Here is a 19,235-nt window from a genome sequence, read left to right on the forward strand (position 1 = left end):
CAAAAGACATAATAACCATAAAAGTCTCTGACAGGAGAAAAAAAATATGATGGACTGGCTCTGAGTGTCTTCACTACTCTTATCTCAACATAAATAATGAATCTTAAAAGTTAATCATTTACACCGCCGGAATGAAACTATTTTAAGAAGTAGTAAAACACTTAACACTTTGCTTTCCTCATCTCTCCCATTTTTTGAGGGGGCGGGGGGGGGGGGGGGGGGGGGTCGCTGATGCTCTTACAACGACTTATTGAGCTGCTGCTTGTTCCTAATCTCTAAAAACGAATGTGGCAATTCAATGACATTTGTGAGAGATATAACCAACCAACCAAACAAACAAACTATCAAACAGAAACAGTTTGACTGATTTTTAGCCGACATGGACGTGCCGCACTGTCATGCTTTCCTAGTAATTTGCCGTTACGCTCGTCTGTAGTCCGTTTTTCCCGTACTGGGGAGACAGGATGTCACAATAGGTAGTTCTCGTCAAAAGTGTGAAAGTCCAGAATTCTTTGGATGCCTTGGGGGACTAAACAGCCCTGTCTTAGGGGTTTGCTCACGCTTGAGACAAGGCGCACCATGAGTTCTGTGAGGCGATGGATGTAGGAGTGAAGGCGTAGTCTTCATATTTGATATCCATGTGTCCCGAGCTTGTGTTGTCCAACTGTGAGGAGGCCTTCTCAAAAAACAAAACAAAACAAAAGAAACAAACAAAAAAAATTAGGAGCTACAATTTACATAACATCTTCTGATCATCAGTCTGTGATTAAGAATTAAAACATCTCACTCTTCAGTTTTACTTCACTTGTAATCATAACAATATCATACAGTTGAAGAAAATACTCCTGCCCTAATATGTTCATAGTTTTCTCCACATTTATCGCATAATGTATCTAATCTTAATTGCTGGTCACCTGAACAAGGAGGAGCCTCTTCAAACTCAGAGGGGTTTGTGTGCTTGTCAGTGTCTCTATGGTTACTCAGGGGTCTCTATGGTTACCTACCTGTGTGACTGAGACAACGGTTTGCCCAGCGTATGGGGAAGGAGTCATATTAGGTTCACTCTTTATCGTGGAGGCGTTCTCAGAGACAGAGAGTGCTGTGGGAGAACTGGTGCCAGAGGCTGTCGAACCTGAGGAAACAAAAACATTTTTTTTTTTTTAATTACTCACAAACTTACAGGTGATGTAAATTTATAACAATGTCCATTCAAACACTGCAATGTCATTAGACCAAAAATCAAATCAAAATGATACATAAAGAGTCACCCCACAAGGTACCAGTAGTCTTTTTTTCTGAACTGAGGAAAGGATTGTTATTAATTGACTTTTCTCTCGTTTCTGTTCTCCTTCTTAGTTTTCCTCCCGCTTTCTTTCACTCACCCCATATTTCTCTCCACACATTCTCTCCCTCTGGCCCACTCCCACTGTTTCACCTCTCTCACTCATCCACCTTGTCTCTCCTTAAATTAACTCTGTGTGTGTGTGTGCGCGGGCGTGTGTGTGTGCGTGTTTAGTTTTTTCCTTTTTTTTTTTTTGCACTCCAGACTTCTTACCTGAGGATGTTTTAGACTTGGGCATCTTTGGCTTGCGTTTTCTGGTTTGAATGCTCTCCTTCTTCATGGCTAAAGGTCTGGGTACCTTTACAAAAATAGAAATTGAAAATACGTTTCTCATAACAGTCAGGTCTTATTAATTTATTGGCAAAAATTAATAATATACTATTTATGCAAAGTGCTATTATATAGTGTATATAGTATACCATTTTGTTACATTCCCGTGTGAAAGTCAGCTCGCTGAAATAATCCAGCAATAATGGTAATTATTATTACTAAGTAATTAATAGTAACAATAGTAATATTCATTACAAGTCTGGTGTCTGGGAAACATAAGGTAAGGCTTGAATGATATATGGTGACTCAGAACACTACTTGTATTATAGAAGTAGCTGAGCTTAGTCTGGCCCTGTTGTTTAAATTTACTAAACTTGTTACTGATTAGGTTATGTCTGGGATCCTATTGCACAAGCTAAATATTGTCCACACGGAGAATTCCTTGAGAAATGTAGTGAGACTGGTTTACTGAGACCAGCTTACTTTAGAAACTCCCTTTAACCTATCTGTCTTCTCTCCCTTTTCTTTGCTCGCTGATAACATATCCCACTTTCTGCACCTCACACACACACACACACACACACACACATTCGTGCACACACACAAAATACATTTCACACTACATTTTCTCAAAGGACCTTTGGCAAACAAAGAGGCAGGGAAGCAAAAATCAAAAACCAGGTGCACGAAACTGGAGAACAAAGGAACTAGTGCATTAAACATGGCCTGTATCTGTACCATGGTATATGTAGTCAGACACCTACCCCGTGGAGTTTCATGTAGAGGCCACAGGCGTTGCAGACTGGTTCACCTTCCGCATTCCGCCTCCACAGTGTAGTTGTACTGGTATGGCAGTTGGTACAACACAGTCCTGCCCGTCGAGAAGTAGTCTGCTACAAAGTGAAAGACGAGAGAGAGAGAGAGAGAGGGTGAGAGGGTGAGAGGGTGAGGAATAGTCCATAGATGGAGGGAGAAATGGATGTGGAAAAGAGAACAGAGACAGATTAGCCAAATGCCCAGTGCACACATTTCCATATGCCCATATCAAAGCATAAAAAGAAGCACAGATATCAAATGATCATTTTTCTTGCCACAGGTTACAATAAGCATGTGAATCAACTTCCCTATTTGGCTGGAGGTAAAATGACCACTTTGTAAAACTCATTCTGGACTAAGGTCAGCTAAGGATGAGTATACCTAGTGGGTAACATAAATTATTATACAATCAAACACACAGATTTTGGTTGTGAAAATATGATGACAGAACTATTCCTTTAAATATATTATAAGCACATCAGTCCTTCATACAATAAAGAAAAAAAACTCAGAAAAGAGTGATCAGTCTCATTTCTACACAATGGACGTTACAGATCCAAACACTACTGCTTTAGCAGGACCTTTTAGGCCTCTGCCTCCTTTTCCCTATGTGTGTATTCCTGGGATAAAGAGGAGATTTCTCAGAAGAAACGCACAGTAGTTAGCCATGATGTTTTGAAGCCTTCTGCAGCCCAGGCTAAAAACAGACACCCCAAGGACAAGGTCAGTGAAGGACAAATAAAAACAAAATCTCTTAGGCTGGCTAATTCAGAGCAGCTGGAGAAGAGGGGCAAGTTCCTGGGAAAAAAGACAGCAGTGAAGGCCTCCCTCTCACTCCTGACTGACCTTCTCAAAGAACCGCCTCACCCCGACATGAACAGCCCCTGCCCGCCCCCAGCTATCCACTCTCTCTCTCTCTCTCTCTCTCTCTCGCTCTCTCTCTCTCCCTTGCTTTGACTATGTGTGATTTCCATGACAGTGCACTCAGTTTAGCCTACTTGTTAAAATATTCTTGGAAGAAGTCATTAAAAGGAAAGTGCATGAACTTGAAAAAAAAATAAAAGTAAAAGCATTTGAAAATTAGAAATAATAAATCGAAATGAGTAAGTCTGCGTAACCATGACGTCGTAAACTCCTACTTAAGCCACAAAATAATTCAATGTTCAGTTGATAGCAGGACAACTGAACTCTTTACATTGCATTGGCCATTGGCTGATCTCTCATTCTAAAGGTAAATGACACGGAAGTCTGTTAAATATTTACAAGCGGAAACTATGTTGTTTTTACTGTTTCCCAAAAGACAAACCATCTGAGCTTAAATTGTAAAAAAAAATAATAAAAAAAAAATACAGGTCTGTGGTTAAGTTTGAAAATAAATACTTTTTCAGCGATACTTCAGCAAAAGTACTGTGCATTGGGAGCTGTTTTTGCAGTTATAGCTCTGTATACATGTTAAACTGAAACTGTGAACAAATTCATGCAGAGACGGAAATGGATTTGAACCTTACCAAGCGTTTTTGTGGCTTAATGAGCGGTCTGTTGATGCCGTTCATTTTGTGATAGAGACCGCATGCGTTACACAGGTAGTGGCCGGTACCATCGCGTCTCCAAAGCGGGGTTGAGATGGAGCCGCAGTTCACACATTCCCGCCCCTCAGTTGGCAAGTCCTCTAGCATCTCTACAAGCGGAAAAATAATATATTTAGCTATGTACCATAAAAAGACTATTCCCAGTTCATTTGTGGGTACATTTTGAATTGCATTCAATATTTACTTTTTTAAATTGTCTTAGATGCATTTTTTGCAAATTCATTAGGAATTTACAATGTTAAAATAGAAATGTATAGTTTGATTTCACAAATCGATTATATAGGTGGATCTGAAGGGTGTGCCTTAACATTAGGCTGCAACCAAAGATTTCACGATCCTTTTTCGTTCATTCATTCTTTCTCTTTCTTTCTTTCTTTCTTTCTTTCTTTCTTTCTTTCTTTCTTTCTTTCTTTCTTTCATTCATTCTTTCTCTCTTTCTTTTTACACACCTAATTGATCAACTAATTAATTAATTAATTAATAATATTCTTACTTTTAATATTAGGATAGCGAAATCACAGTATATCAGTAAAATACATGCAACCAAATCATTTGCTTGACTTTTTCGACCTTTCATCTCTTTAAATGGTTAAAGACAGAGTGAAAGTCATAAAGAATAAAGTGTTGTGAATCTGAAATATTGAATAAATCGCATGGACGAATCAGTCGAATAAATTCCATAAAGGATACGCAGTGGACGAAAAAGTGAAAAAGACAGTAATCTAGTGCAGCCACAGCGAACCAGTCAAGGAAGACCAGTAATTATGCCAGGGCGACATGAATGCATCCGTTGGCATTGCAGAGGTAAAATTCAAGGCCCTCTCCTGTGATCTGGAGGGTGGGTGAAGCTGAAAGTTTGAATATAGAGATCAGGTAATTGAAGTGTCTAATAGGGCGGCTGACGGGCACAGGTCTCAGACGGATGGAATGTCAATGTGAGTCTTATCAGTGTTTAAGATCCAGGGGCCTAGTATCAATCAAGCCATTGACACACAGCGAACTCCTATAATTAATAGCACGAATTCCAATTTTTAAAAAAAGTATGAAATCATTGCTGTTATTGCTATATTATTATTGTTGTTGTTGTTGTTGTTGTTGCTGTTATTATTATTATTATTACTATTATTATTATTATTATTATTATTATTACTATTATTATTATTATTATTATTTGTGTTGTTGTTATTGTTGTTGTTGTTTTGCTTGTGTGCGATAGTTTCACCAATCGTTCTGTTAACTTGGGGATAAACAACCTTGCACATGTCATGGCCTACCTGGTATTTACATATTAGTGGTCCTCTAAAACGTGAAAATAAGCACCGAAAATACAGGCGACTTTGTAATTCTTGCTGATAAAAAACAACTGATTGGATTCGCTTTCGTAGGATCCCTTAAGAGCAATAACATGTTATATACAATGAGAAAATATCGTCGGACGACAATTCCAGCTCAGAATTTCAAAGCCCGAGTTGACGCTTGATAGCCCTACTTTGTGTGTATCGGCTGATAATCGTCCTTTTAGGTAGGTCTGATCAAGGTGAGAATTGTTGTTAGGGAAGATTGATCTCTTCGTTTTGAACCATGCGTATTGTCCTCTTCCATCAATACACTACAGCGAATAGAGACGATGGCTAAGAATTAAATTAGCATTTTAATTAAAGAGATTTAGCAGCATACTCGATTAAGGGATGTGTATTAGCTAACTTGGGAAGCCAGATTTTCCATTTTTTGATTTCGAAAGTTGATTGCATTTCACAGTCCGGAAAAACAAAGAGCAGACAGAAAGAAAATCTGAACGTTTGGTTTGAAAGCGAATTCTGACGATGTTAAAGCGGTCAGACGGCACCACTAAATCCGGGTCGCCAGTAAATAGTTTTTCCTGAATAGCCCCGCTATAAATTTCAAGATCATGGCATCAAGTAAGCGTCGTTCTTCTTTCATCTTTTTTTTCTTTCTTTTGACCTTTCCATCCATTTCGTCTGTGCCTAGACATCTTACAAGCAGTTTCTCTGGTTTCGTGATATATCTGTTTTACTGAAGCTGAATGACCTTTGTGTGCCCAAAAATCTCGTTGACAGTTTATTCTACTCACCTACACTATAACAATATAATAGATCTCTATGAGTTTCATTTCTGTTTTCCTTTGTTTATTCGCTTTTAAACGTTTATAAATAAGTGCAAAATTTTGTTACCAATTTGAACAAACACTGAAATCCTAAGTTAAGCATTCTTGTCGCTTGAAATGCCAACTTCCTTAGAACGGTTTAGGATTAGGCCTGTGTAACTCTTTCACTATCGCTATAGCAGCTGTCTTTCTGACTTGCTAAAGGTGACTGATAAAACTCTTTAATCGTGCAATTTTGAAAAAACACGGGGCACGAATAGATTACATACCTAGGCTGGACCTTCTCCCTGTTAGGGCTCCTTGTCGTCCCTGAAGACTGATCATACCACCATCGAAGTGCCCAGGCGTCCAGGACGTTGCCATCTCGGGACTCATGTAGGCGGCGTAAGGACTGGAGTATGAACCGCCAACAGAGCGCATCAGAGCCCCTCCATACTGCTCGGACCGTCCACTGTTACTCAGCACCAGAGGGTTTTGGTAAGCTGCATCCCTACCGGTGCTACTGCTCACGGGTGGACTGTGAGAGTAAGAGTAGCCCGGAGGAGGATGGGGGCTGCCTGGGTTGAAAGAGGAGCTATCCGTTGCACTCTGCGGCCAGCCATGGTGACTTCCAAGTCCGTGAGACTGATGAGTGGATTCGCACGTCTGCAGGTATGGCAAGGTTTGTAGCATGGCAGGAACACGGGTCGTAGGCACGTAAACAGGTGAGCTTGCCGAAGGGTGTATGTAGCTCCCAGAATCATGCGCATAAGGAGATGGATTTGAAGATAAAGCCAGGCTCGGATACATTCTGGCTTCAGAAAATGTAGCCTCCTTCAAAATTTACTGTGCTGATTGGGTTTGATTCCTGGCTTGAAAAAACCTCACCAATCGACAGAATTTAACACCGATTCCTTTGCAAAGTAGCAACTCTCCAATCCTGCCAAGAAAGAGAAGACGTGAAAAAACGCATTATTTCGCTTGGTGTAGTGCAGTCGATAATACAGCCTACTGTATAAGAGGGCAGTACACAACATATACGAGATTTCACACTTGTTGCTCCATATTTTTTCATAGATGACATTTTTGTCTGTATATTCAAAACACCAAGAATAATTAGATAGAGTAAAACTATCAAAAATCATCGATATGAAATCGGAAAAAGATTTTCAAGCAGTAATTTTTTTCTCCTTTTCAGGTGTTAAACAAGACGCGATTGACAGTTAATGAAGTGAAATGAAATTAATGGCTCTTCCTATCTTTGCGTTCAGATGTAAAAGTAATCATGAGCTCCAGATATCCTCAGGAACTGTCTGCTGGCACCGTCTAATTAAATCATAGCCATGAAGGAACTAAATCAAAAGACAATAGATAGCAGAACTGTAATCTCTGATACATACATATTTTATCATTGGAAACGCAGATCACATAAAACGGTGATAGCTGTATGCACAGGGCTAATACAATTTCATCCAAGAGCTCTCGTAGCATTATCTCACCAGATAAGGACGGTCGTTGATAAAGTCAGGGACCCTCTTTTCCTGGGAAGCTGATTGAATAGTGCCTTAGTCGCGTTTGTCCTCTGGGTAAGACCAAGGAAAATGTTTAAATGAAGTCCAAAAACCTGAATGGCGCAAAAAAGAGCAAAAAGAACTTTTTTCCTCCGTGGATTGTAGCTTGTCAGAATGCCGTTCCAGTATCTGAAGATAGCTGCAGGGCCCGATAATTCTATTATAGCTGTTCTCTGATTCGTACTCTACTGAAAAACTTTACTGCCGGTTATTTGTACGAGCAAGGACCACGTGACACACTCTAAGGTAGGTTCCAAGCGTCGGAGGAGAAGAGGAGTGGGAGGGCTGGGGCAAAGGGAGAGGGGATGTGCAAAAGTGTGCTTGTACCTGAAAAGATCCACTTTTGCTGAATTCGCTTTTTTTAGTCTTTTTGTTTACAATCTATGAACATTTACTTTTAAAAGAGACGATTATTCCATTCTAAAGACTGCTTAGGCATTCATAACAAAAGCCTTCTCATGTAGAGGTCCATCGTTCAAAATTGACACATATGAAGTCCTGTTTGGAATTCGATAAAATTGTGTATTTAACTTCAATTTTTCTTTTTTAAAGATTGCACAAACACGTATTAGAATAAAAAAAGAGCAACACATGGTAAAGCCCCGTAGTTAATTACGCGCATTTTGTCATACTTGTTCATTTATTGAGTGTTTTAAAGAGCGGGCTTTTAATTGAGCATTTCAGTAAAATAAAAACATTTCTGTCAGATAATCTCTTCAGGCTGAAAGCTACGCTTCTTTTTATGACCAGATAAATCTGGATGAGTTCTCTATAAACGCAGCGCGAAGATAAGAGATACGGCCAACAGTTTACAATAATCATACTCATTACAGTCAGTTGGAAATATTGTTATCTTAGCGGTATTGTTTGTGTTGACCTTCCAATCGTTTGCATTATTTACTTTTTACATTTACATAGGGAATGTGAACTAAAATCATTATAAAGGGTCATAAGGTACATGTTGACAATTTTACATAAAACCTGTGTATTTCGATTCAAACTAAACAAATTCACCATAACTCACCAAGAGAGATTAAAAACCAATTACTGTAGATTATCAGTTATGCCGATAACAACAAAAACAACAACACGGGAAAAGAAATGATTTCTTGATTAGATTTACTGATAAAGATAATTTCCTAAAAACCATTTTCATTTACTGAAAAGCAGGTATTCCACAAATACTGTGGAACTTATATCATGAAATCCTCATTCTGGAATTCCAGGCAATTAAGACATCTTTTTTTAATACGTTGTATTTGATTTTACCAAGGTATTTGAATTTGAATCCAGCATTTGTCTTTCCTCAAATTTCAGAGAGGTGGCCAACTATCCGTGTCTTTGACAGGTCTTAGATAACGAGATTAAAAAATGATGTCCTGACCTGTGAACTCCCTGCTCGCGCTACAAACTCAGCGAAAGGACAATGGACCACAAGCACTCTACTGCACGAGCCAGCGTATTTCGTTTGATCATTAATGATGACGCTTGTGTTAAAGTCAGGACGTTTTCTGCGACTTTCTTTTGATCATAGCTAAGTATCGTTGTCATGCACCTCATCACTGGCCTATCTGACTTCATCATAGAAAGTAGCGTACATATCTAAATTCAAATTAAAGAATGAATTAGAATTATTGTGATTTGGTTTGCATTAAGTGCCAAAGACTAGTAGGTCTTTATCCTGGCCAGTTAAATCACTGCCAGATCGAGGAGAAAGAGAGTTCAAGTACCTTTCAATGCATGAGGACATACCAGTAAGAGAAGTAGCTAAAGTAAGTTAAAAATGGAATTAATAGGAAATCTGACAACCGGTTGCGAATAATAATAATAATAATAATAGTAATAATAACAACAACAACAACAACAATAATAATATCTTCATCTTTTAAAGGTTGCCACTAAACTCCTTAGGGATTAATTACTCACGGAGTGCTACCAAACAGACACAGGCAAAAGATCTAAGGATTCTTTAACAGTGATCCCTCGAGACGGACTCGCCGACGCGTACAATTAATGATCCAGAGACGAACTGCAAATTTTGTTCCGCGTGAGGTGTCAGGAGTAATGCTCAATGTTTCAGGTGTGTGACAGACAATCCCGCATACTTATCGTGTCAGAAACAAAGAATCAAAAAATATAGAATGAAGAGAAGGAAAAGGATAATCGTTAAAACAACCATATATCTTAATTTGTCGATATTAACTTTTCATGGATAAAAATAACAACAGTATTCAAACTGTTTTTAAGAAACCCAAAACAGAAAAACGGAAACGGTACAGTAGCAACTTCATTGTTGAACTGTAAAGGACAAGTAGCGTTAAGGACAAATTTATACTGAAATGTATGACTGCTGTCCGAATTCACAAATGGCTGCACGAGTGGTGTGAGACGGAGGGAGCCGCATCATTAAATACTTTTATGTGTTGCAAGCTGTGTGCGCTGTGGGGATAGTGTAATAATTTAATGACCATTAAATTATGTCATTTTGCACCATTTAATAAATCAGCGTCTCAGATCAAATTTGTAAATCTTAATTCGTAAGATCTTACCTTAGTGGCAAGACGAAAAAATAGGCTATGTACATTCAGGTTCATTAACGTATGTTTCATTATTTGAGAGTATTAAATAACTGATTAGCTCAGTTTCATCGCTCATCATTTTAGTGTGACACAAAAATCATATGCTCTCCACGCACATCCTAATCTGGTATCCTGTTATGCTGATGTTAAGTTTCTATGGCTTGGCTGCCTTTTCAAACGTCTCTAATAGAAAGAAAAGTACTACGTAACTGGAATTGAGTGCACTACTGTTATGTTATTCTATCGACAACTGTGCTAAGGTAATATTGCAGCAACGATATTCACCATTCACACACTTGTGTGTTCCAGCTAGCCTCTTGCAGAACTGCAAAATTGGTGCCTGAAATATTACAGCAGACGGCGAAAGCTGTATTGGAATGGAATGACAATAACATTTCATTAGTTGACACTAAAATCTGCAGGGTGTTTGCCAAAACATTTTTAAATGAACATCATGAACGTCACATATTTTTATCACATAAAATCCTCCAAACGTCTCTTTTTTCTAAGGACGAAGATGTTTTTATTTTTATTTTTTGTCCTGAGCTAATATGCGTTCGCCGTTAGGAGTTGTCAATAGGATAGTTATCTAGAATCCCACTAGATAAACGGCATGTGCTACCTGATTTAAACAAGACATAACGGGCACTCTAAATTAATTTTGATTTACTTAGTCAGTGTACAGACAGAGGCCATCGTTATTTGAGAGACACTACAAGAATTATAAAGGTATGGCAAAGACATGATTTGTTTTTGATTTGACGGCTTTGTGGCTGATGTCTGTCTCTTACACAGAACCATTTTGAGCATTATAAATATGATTTTGATCCTTTACTGTTTCGGAATCGGTTCATTCACAGTGCGTGGCTGTCTTAACCCCAATATTTCAGAGGCTACCAAACGCCAGCGTTAATGTGTGGTGTAATGCTCGTCTCTCACGAAGATGGCTGATACTGAGCTTATGAATGAGGTGTCTCGTGAGGCCTGCTCCGCGCGAGCCTTATTATGCAGTTCATCACACCACTCCACGCCACTGCGCGAGGGGGTAGACAGCGCGCGTTACCCCGGTCAGTCTGTGGTTATGTAAATAAAATAGAAGGTGCACTCAGCATGATCCTTAATCATCTATGAATAATTTAAGTTCATATTGAAATGTCGGAATGTCACTCCATATTGGTATAATGGTTCATGCTATTGCCCATATTTTGGCACTGATAAGTGAGCACTGTCCCCACTTGGCAGTGTCATGTGTGTGTAGGCTACATTCTTTGAACTTACGTGGAATTTGAGGGTTTATCTTCCTTTTTGAAAACAGTCTGTGAGATAACTTAGGAATTTCTAGAGGTATTTATTGTCTATAAACATACTTCAGAAAAGAGCAACCACTTAATTTCTGTCACTTAAACATAACATTTATACTGAAAGAAGAATCTCTTGATGTCTGTGTTGTCCCTTTATGTATATGCATGTGTGCGTGTGTGTGTGTGTGTTTATGAGCAAGCATGTACGTGTGTACGTATCCATTAATATAACAGACGGCATCTGTTGAATTTATGATATAAATATACCATTTCTAAACTTAGCTCTGTGGTGTCCTTGCTCTTCATTACATTTTGCATTTATATCAATGTAATATGAATCTCATCATTAAGAAATAGTTACTATGAGAGTGTGTGATATCATTTTGTACTTGATATACAACAACTATGTCTACATAGACAAATCATTCATCTTTCATTTTTCCAGTCTTGTGATGGCCATTTAAAAAAAAAAGGTTTCAGCGATATAGTGTAATAATTTATGTGTGAGATTTGTATGGACCAGTCGGTCAAGTGATAATACTGTGGTTTTTCTATTTGACATAATTTGTGAATCTGTGCATTATGCGATTTTACATCTGTCTCAGTCACATAATGATGCATTTTTGTGTATGTTCTTGTGGTCTATTCATGCATTGTTGAACTGTGTTGTTCTTTAAACATTAAGCAGCCTCTGGAACAGAATGATGATCTCTGGATGTTAGAATGTTCCATTGTCCATGTTGTTCTTCCCTCTGTGTCCGGCAATGGCTTGGTTCTCCCAGGCTTTTGGGGAGCCGTGGAGCCAGGCTGGGCTTCTGCAGGGCCTGGGGAATGTGGAATTGGAGTCTGACTAATCTCCAGTGAACAGTGGGGCTGGCTCCTGTCTGCCTGTCTGCCACTTTCCTATCTGTGTGTTTCATTTCACACTGTCATTCCATATCTCTACTGCAGCAATGGGGCTCCACAGGGTTCCACAGGCCATGGACTACCAGTATACACAAATACCACACACACACACACACACACACACACACACACACACACACACACATGCACACACACACACACACGCACACGCACACGCACACGCACACGCACACACACACACATGCACACACACACACACATACACACATACACACACACACACACACACACACATGCACTTTACATTTACTACACACATACTTCCCTCACTAGTCATGTTTCAGGCATGCTTTATACCACACACAATACATTTAATGATGAAAACATTACAAACAAATGTCACAGCACTTTTACACACTCATATTCAAACACACACACACGTACACACACATACACACATACAATCTGTGGCCATGCTTAAAACACAAAGTCAATACACAAGAAGTCAAAAACAACGTGTGTATAGTAAGACATACAGACACTGAACTGAGAGCTGATTGAGTAATACGTCAGAATAAAGAGCTTTAGAGCATATTGAAAATCAGTGAGAAGAGTCTTGTGCTAGTACAGTTCAGGAAAACTACAGGGAATGTTAACTAATCCTGTAAATGGCAGTATTGCCCCATCAGCATATTTGCCATCCAGCAATGTTTCTCCCCGAGCTCTCCTCTCCATGGCCCTGAGCTCCTCATTGTCTTTTGCACTATGCTCAGACAAAGGGTTAAAGTTCACACAGGTTTATGCACAACTGAAAAAAGAATCCCATCTAACAACAAGATAGAGTGGGTTGCCTAGCAAACTCTCCAGTCAACCAAATGGATGAAAAGAGACAAGAGTCAGTCTGCTGCATACAGACTCAGTCTAAGATCTTTTAACCCACAGTGTGAATTGTAGCATAAATTTAACATCTCACTTCTCTATTTTTCCAGGTATCGTATCATAAAACCTCTTTATAGAGTTTTGTAAATGAAAACAAAGCTGTTATAAAAGACAACACATAGCTGAGGAAAAAGCTGTAAGAAACATTTTTCCAGTTTATTGGGATTAAACAGTCGCCTTTATGACAACCTGCGGTGCACAGTATACTTGTATTTTATGGGTACATGCAGGGTGTTTTTATAGCAGTAAAAATGTAATGGTTGTAATAGGTCTATTAGGACAGGACAATTGCACCTGTGGAAATGTAATAAAGCGTGTCAGCGTTCAGGTGATAGTTCTTAGAGAGACCAGGTTAGAGTTTACAGCAGCAGGAGTGTCCAAGGCAGAGTACTGGTGACTGTGACAGGTGAATCACACAGTCAGTTTTATCACACAGACAATATGGAAAGGTAGTGTTGCATTCTCGGTGTGAGGAGTCAGGTATTCAGGTGACACTCCAGCAATATCCAGGTCACTGCAGGTACATGGCTTCTTCACCTCGGCCTAGATGTGAGTTTGCGTGTGTCAAACCCAGCAAATCATTAAACACCGTTCCAACAGAGGCCTTTTCTTTCACTTACTGACCGGGTGATTCTGTCAAACTAGCAGGAACTCATTAATTTCCAGTGCAGTCTTTTCTTCACACTCTCCTTCTGAATGCAATCAGAAACAGAAACACCCAGGTTAGATAAGGCCCCACAGGACGGATGCAAGCGAAGATACATATCGCTATGAAAGAGGCTGGGGCATGTGGAGGCTTTATTGGCTAACCTCTCCAGACACACTCTTATCACCTTCACATAAATTTACTACTGGGAATACATGTTACAAAGCATTTCTCAAAGCATTCTAGGCTGCAGAGAGTAGGGAGTTTGACTGGAGATTTTAGGGAAAAAAAGGTTTTAATGATGCAGAGAGGATTGAGAGTTGTAGAGGATTCAGTTAAGGATTGCACAAAACAGATAATTCCTGCACATTTTCCTTAAAAAAAAGTTCTATTACTTGTAGTATTCTTGTAGTAGCATTCTCTTGTAGTATTACTAGACTTTGCTCATGGTGCAGCATTTCTTTCCTCTGACCCCTGGATTTACAGCAGGAACAATTTTGTTCGGGTTAAAAATGGCTCTGGACAGGTGACTCAGCTGGACTTTGGACGCTGTAAATAGTGCCAACCTGAGGCATGTGACTCTATTGCTACACTTGGGCAAAGGGAAGCCACGCTTTATTGAAGATACAAATTGAATGAAGTAAGCGTAGCAGCACATGTGACATGTAGCATCATTTTATAAAGGAAAGCTCCGAAACATTTCTCATAAAACTGTGAGACCACTTTAATGTTTCAGTTTTGTGAGAATGAGCCTGGGGTTATATCAGTGAGTTATCTGCTGTGGCTGAGGGAGAGAGCTTAAAAAAAAAGTTGTTACAGAAAAGCTGAGTTACAGAACATTTAAAATAATGTCGCTTTAAATGATGTTTACAATCTTTTTGAACTTTTATCATTTTTGGTAACATTTACTAAGCACTATTTCTCATTGGGTGCTAACAACAACTCAGTCAGTCTGAACATTACACTATGCTTCCTGCACCTTATAATTTTACCACATAATTGCCAAAAGAGTGAGCACCTTTACTGTGCTCTAACCAGCGGTAATGAGGAGTTAAATAGAGTGTGAAACATCTCCTCTTTGGCATCATAAAAAAACAGTTTACACACATCATTTACCTCCATCCCACAACACTGACCCTGCAACCAGCTGCCACAGGCTTAGCCTTTCACTGCAGACAAACAACTTAAGCTAGCCAGAGAGAGAGAGAGAGAGAGAGAGAGAGAGAGAGAGAGAGAGAGGGAGTCTTATTTTGAGTCTTTTTTTCAGTTACTTATTTCTGTGAAACTTGTGCATACGTGTAACCTGACAAATATTGATGTTAATGAGGCACTATTAGGCTATATCAATGATTGGGGTCAGTTATGTGTGTGTGTGAAAAACAGTTAGTGACATAACAGCACCTCATGATTGTGTGTGACTTAGTGACAAGCTCATTGATCACGAGTGGTCTTTGGTCCCTCTGAACTCCTGAGTGATCAGTCAATCACCAGAGCAAATAATGCAGCGAAGAGAGCTGAGAGAAAGAGAAAAACAGAGCAAGAGACAGAGATAGAAAAAGTCAAGAGTGTATGTAGGAGGGAGGAAAAATAGCATTTTAAGAGAGAAATGGAGTGCAGTGGTAAGAGTGTGAAGCACTGATTGTAAATTATAGTCATGTTAGTGACATTTACAGCCGTGAGCTGAAGACACTGATTAGATGGCAAACTGAGAGCCATAGTAGACACCAAGACTCTCCTTGTTAGATAAAAGCTCGTGCTTCCATAGTGCAGCTGAAAGATAACAACATCCCCAAACCTCATCCTGAAGTAGTAGAAGGTTGTGCCACTTCATTTCAGACCAATCGTCACAGTCTTTCTCCAATGACAAGCAAATGACATTACATCCAAATATTTAACTTATACTTGGATGAACATGGGCCGTCTCCCAGTGTGGAGTTGTTAAGCTGTGGTGTTGGAGTTGCAGGAGGTCGCAGAGGACTGGAGCAGTAATGACTGAGGTATAAAGACCATAAATCACCCACCCTACAGTGATAACAGGACCCTGGGCCCACAGAGCCTTGAACTTCAGAGATGTTGATAAAGCAAAACCTCCATTTGAAGTTCAAAATCTATGGGTTACTATTTTTCTTAATCATATGTAACCTACATATTATATCTAAAGATATTACACCTACTAATTTTAGATCATATCATTGAAAATATCAAAAGGATTGAGAGTTTTGGAAACTAATTACAAGATATTGAACGTGTAAGACACAGAATATATACAGAATAGGCGACAAAGTCACAAAAGACTATCCATTGACCACATGAGCCATGACTGTTCACCTGTATGGCAATAATTTAATGGTTATATTACGTTAATATCTGTCCTTAAATGTCAGTGATATCCATAATTTCAACATGTTTCTGACAAATAAATACTGGGCTTGAGACAAGGATCCGAGCCAAGGACCTGATCGTCTTTTATAAGCATCCTCCCATTTGTGCATGGTTTTGTGCACATCCTCCATAGACACAGTCAGAGAGGAGATGAATAGATTTTGAGCTTTACTCAACTGGTGAGCAAGATTTCTGCATATTTTTTTCCCCTTTAATTTACAGAATATTCCTGACACTGGGTCAAAACTACATAGAGGTTCTTCCTTTCATATACCACCGGAAAAGAACATCTTAACACAAAACTATGGATCAAAACCAAATTTTCATTCCAGATACATTTGTTTGTTGATGCATTTCTCAATTAATCGATAACATCATCCTTGAACCTTACTGTTGTAGGGAGGAAAATATTTTATCTAATATACTACAAAGTCCATTAATCCAAAAAGTTTTCTGTGCTGACAAATACTGAGGCAATGGATTCTCGTAGATGAAAGTTGAAGACAGACAGGTATGTTGTATTTAGCAGTATAATGAGGAAGTTTTTAAGTATGATAACAACTATGTTCAGAGGTGAATAAAAAAGGGGAGTGGGTTGGGTGGGGTAGAAGAGAAAAACTGTCCCCTCAGGTAAGAGACAAAGTTCAGGTTGTTGTGTAAGGACTTAATTACCGGTTAAGCCAGAGTGCCCTCTATATATGCAGCAATAACTGCAATAAATAATCATTACCAAAATGTTTACAAAGTCACTGTGTGACACTTTATGCATCAGTCCCTGTCACTTATATTCATCATTGTGTCTTAGATCAAACAACTAAATATTCACTTAAAACACCTCAAAAATAGTGCATTTAACAAATGTCATGTGTGATAATGAGTTACACCATGTATTTGACCCCCCCCCCCCCTTTTGATACAAAGAAACAACGAATCCATTAAAAAAAAAAAGAAACAAATGTCATTAAGTCATGTCTATCTAAACACTGAGGTGTGCTGAAATGTCTGTCATGTAACTATACCATCCCAGTGTTCCTATCCATCTAGTAAAATTGTCATTCAACATATTGATGTAGATTCTTAGGCTCTAGGAATGCCTAGGTAAGCAATTCCACTCCTAATCCACCACCAAATGACTTCACTGCCAAGCAGTAAATGTAGATCAAAGATCAGTCTTAGAAACTAGTAATCATTATTAACTATGATTCATAACTTTGAGCGAATGGTTTTACCTTCCAATAAGGTTAGCAGGCAATTTTGCCTTTACGATGTAATACCTCATATTAACTGATAAGGAGAACCTTTTATAATAAACATGTCAATTATTCGGCTTCATTCACATTTTCTGTAGCTGATATTTTGTGACCTCAGATCTAAGCTCTGTGCTTCTCTCTAGGTTCTTGCAGAAACTCAGTGGAATGCTGCTGAAGTGCATTTGAATAGAATGGAGGCAAGGGAGAGGTGTCATATAAAAACATTCAGTATGCCTCATTCTCCACACCTACAGAGCTCTGAATTACTCCCCTACAACTGTTTGTTTTTCCCATCCACGCCAGGGAAAAGTGCCACTCTACAATGCTGTCTTCTCAGCATGACCTCTGCATCTTCTCCAAAGCACCCTGTCCTGTCACACAGAGAGAGAGAGAGAGAGAGAGAGAGAGAGAGAGAGAGAAAGAGAGAGAGAGAGAGCGCAACAAGGAGAAAACATGGTGACAGAAAATGTGTTGTGTGTGTTTGTGTGTGTGTGTGTGAGACAGAGAGAGAGAGGGAGAGAGGGAGAGAGAGAGAGAGAGAGAGAGAGAGAGAGAGAGAGAGAGAGCAACAAGGAGAAAACATGGTGACAGAAAATTTGTTGTGTGTGTTTGTGTGTGTGTGTGTGTGTGTGTGTGAGACAGAGAGAGAGAGAGAGAGTGAGAAAGAGAGATTATTTAGAATTATTTCCATAAACTTGAAGTGCTAAGCTTCAAGCTTCAGTGTAATTGATACAGAGAGTGTAGGAAGGTGGCCTGAGGTTGCAGGGTATTTGTTGAGCCATCCACCAATCATTAGCAAATGAGTTACGCAAGAATCATTGCCTACATCAGCCAGACCTTACTAATTATGCTGAAAGCTGACTCTTCTTATCAAACACACAGACACACACACACACATGCAAACACACGTGCACACACACATGCATACTTCATTACAAATTGCAGGTTTGAATCAAGGGTGAAAGCATGCATGCCTGAAGCAGTATAATACTTGCAAAGAGAGCGGATGTGTTGAACACAGAAGAACGAGATTACATGCCATGCTCATTTATCATCAGTCTTTACAAACGTCATAATGTATAACAATTACACTCATTCACAAAGGAACGCACACCAGTATCAAAATTAAACCTGACTAGCTATGATTAGGAAAAAAGATGCAAATTTTCAAACCCACTTCATTTTTTTCCATGTTTGAAAGAATGAAGGAAATAAAGAGTATAACTTGTTTTATTATTATTATTATTATTATTATTATTATTATTATTATTATTATTATCGTTGTTGCTGTTGTTGCTTTGTTGTTGTTGTTGTTGTTACTGCATTTCATTTCATCAGTGAAGTTGAGGTCATCTCTTGGTCAACTGCTCGGCAATGCACTTATCAGGTATTTGCACTGCAGCACTTCATTCTTCGACTTTTAAAGGTCTCCATCAACGATTCTGTTGTATTTAACCAACTTCGGACCGGAGAAACAAACTCTTAACAAGTAACTAAAATTTATACCTATCAAACATGAAAAAGCAACAACTGTAATCAATTCTATCTGGTTTTCATGTTAATAAAAATTTGTACGCGA

General features: G+C 38.9%; 1 protein-coding gene across 1 annotated transcript; it reads right to left on the reverse strand.

The window, feature by feature from the left end:
* Positions 1-556: 556 nt before the first annotated feature.
* Positions 557-6,931, reverse strand: gata5 (GATA binding protein 5). The gene is made up of 6 exons (XM_030769553.1): positions 6,412-6,931; positions 3,937-4,106; positions 2,377-2,505; positions 1,556-1,640; positions 1,005-1,132; positions 557-676 (listed from the first exon to the last, which is right to left on the reverse strand). Exons 1-6 carry the CDS (start codon positions 6,929-6,931, stop codon positions 557-559), a joined length of 1,152 nt encoding a protein of 383 aa, XP_030625413.1.
* Between the last annotated feature and the right edge of the window lie 12,304 nt (positions 6,932-19,235).

The sequence above is a fragment of the Chanos chanos genome, chromosome 3 (genome assembly GCF_902362185.1).
Source record: "Chanos chanos chromosome 3, fChaCha1.1, whole genome shotgun sequence".
Lineage (NCBI taxonomy): Eukaryota > Metazoa > Chordata > Actinopteri > Gonorynchiformes > Chanidae > Chanos > Chanos chanos.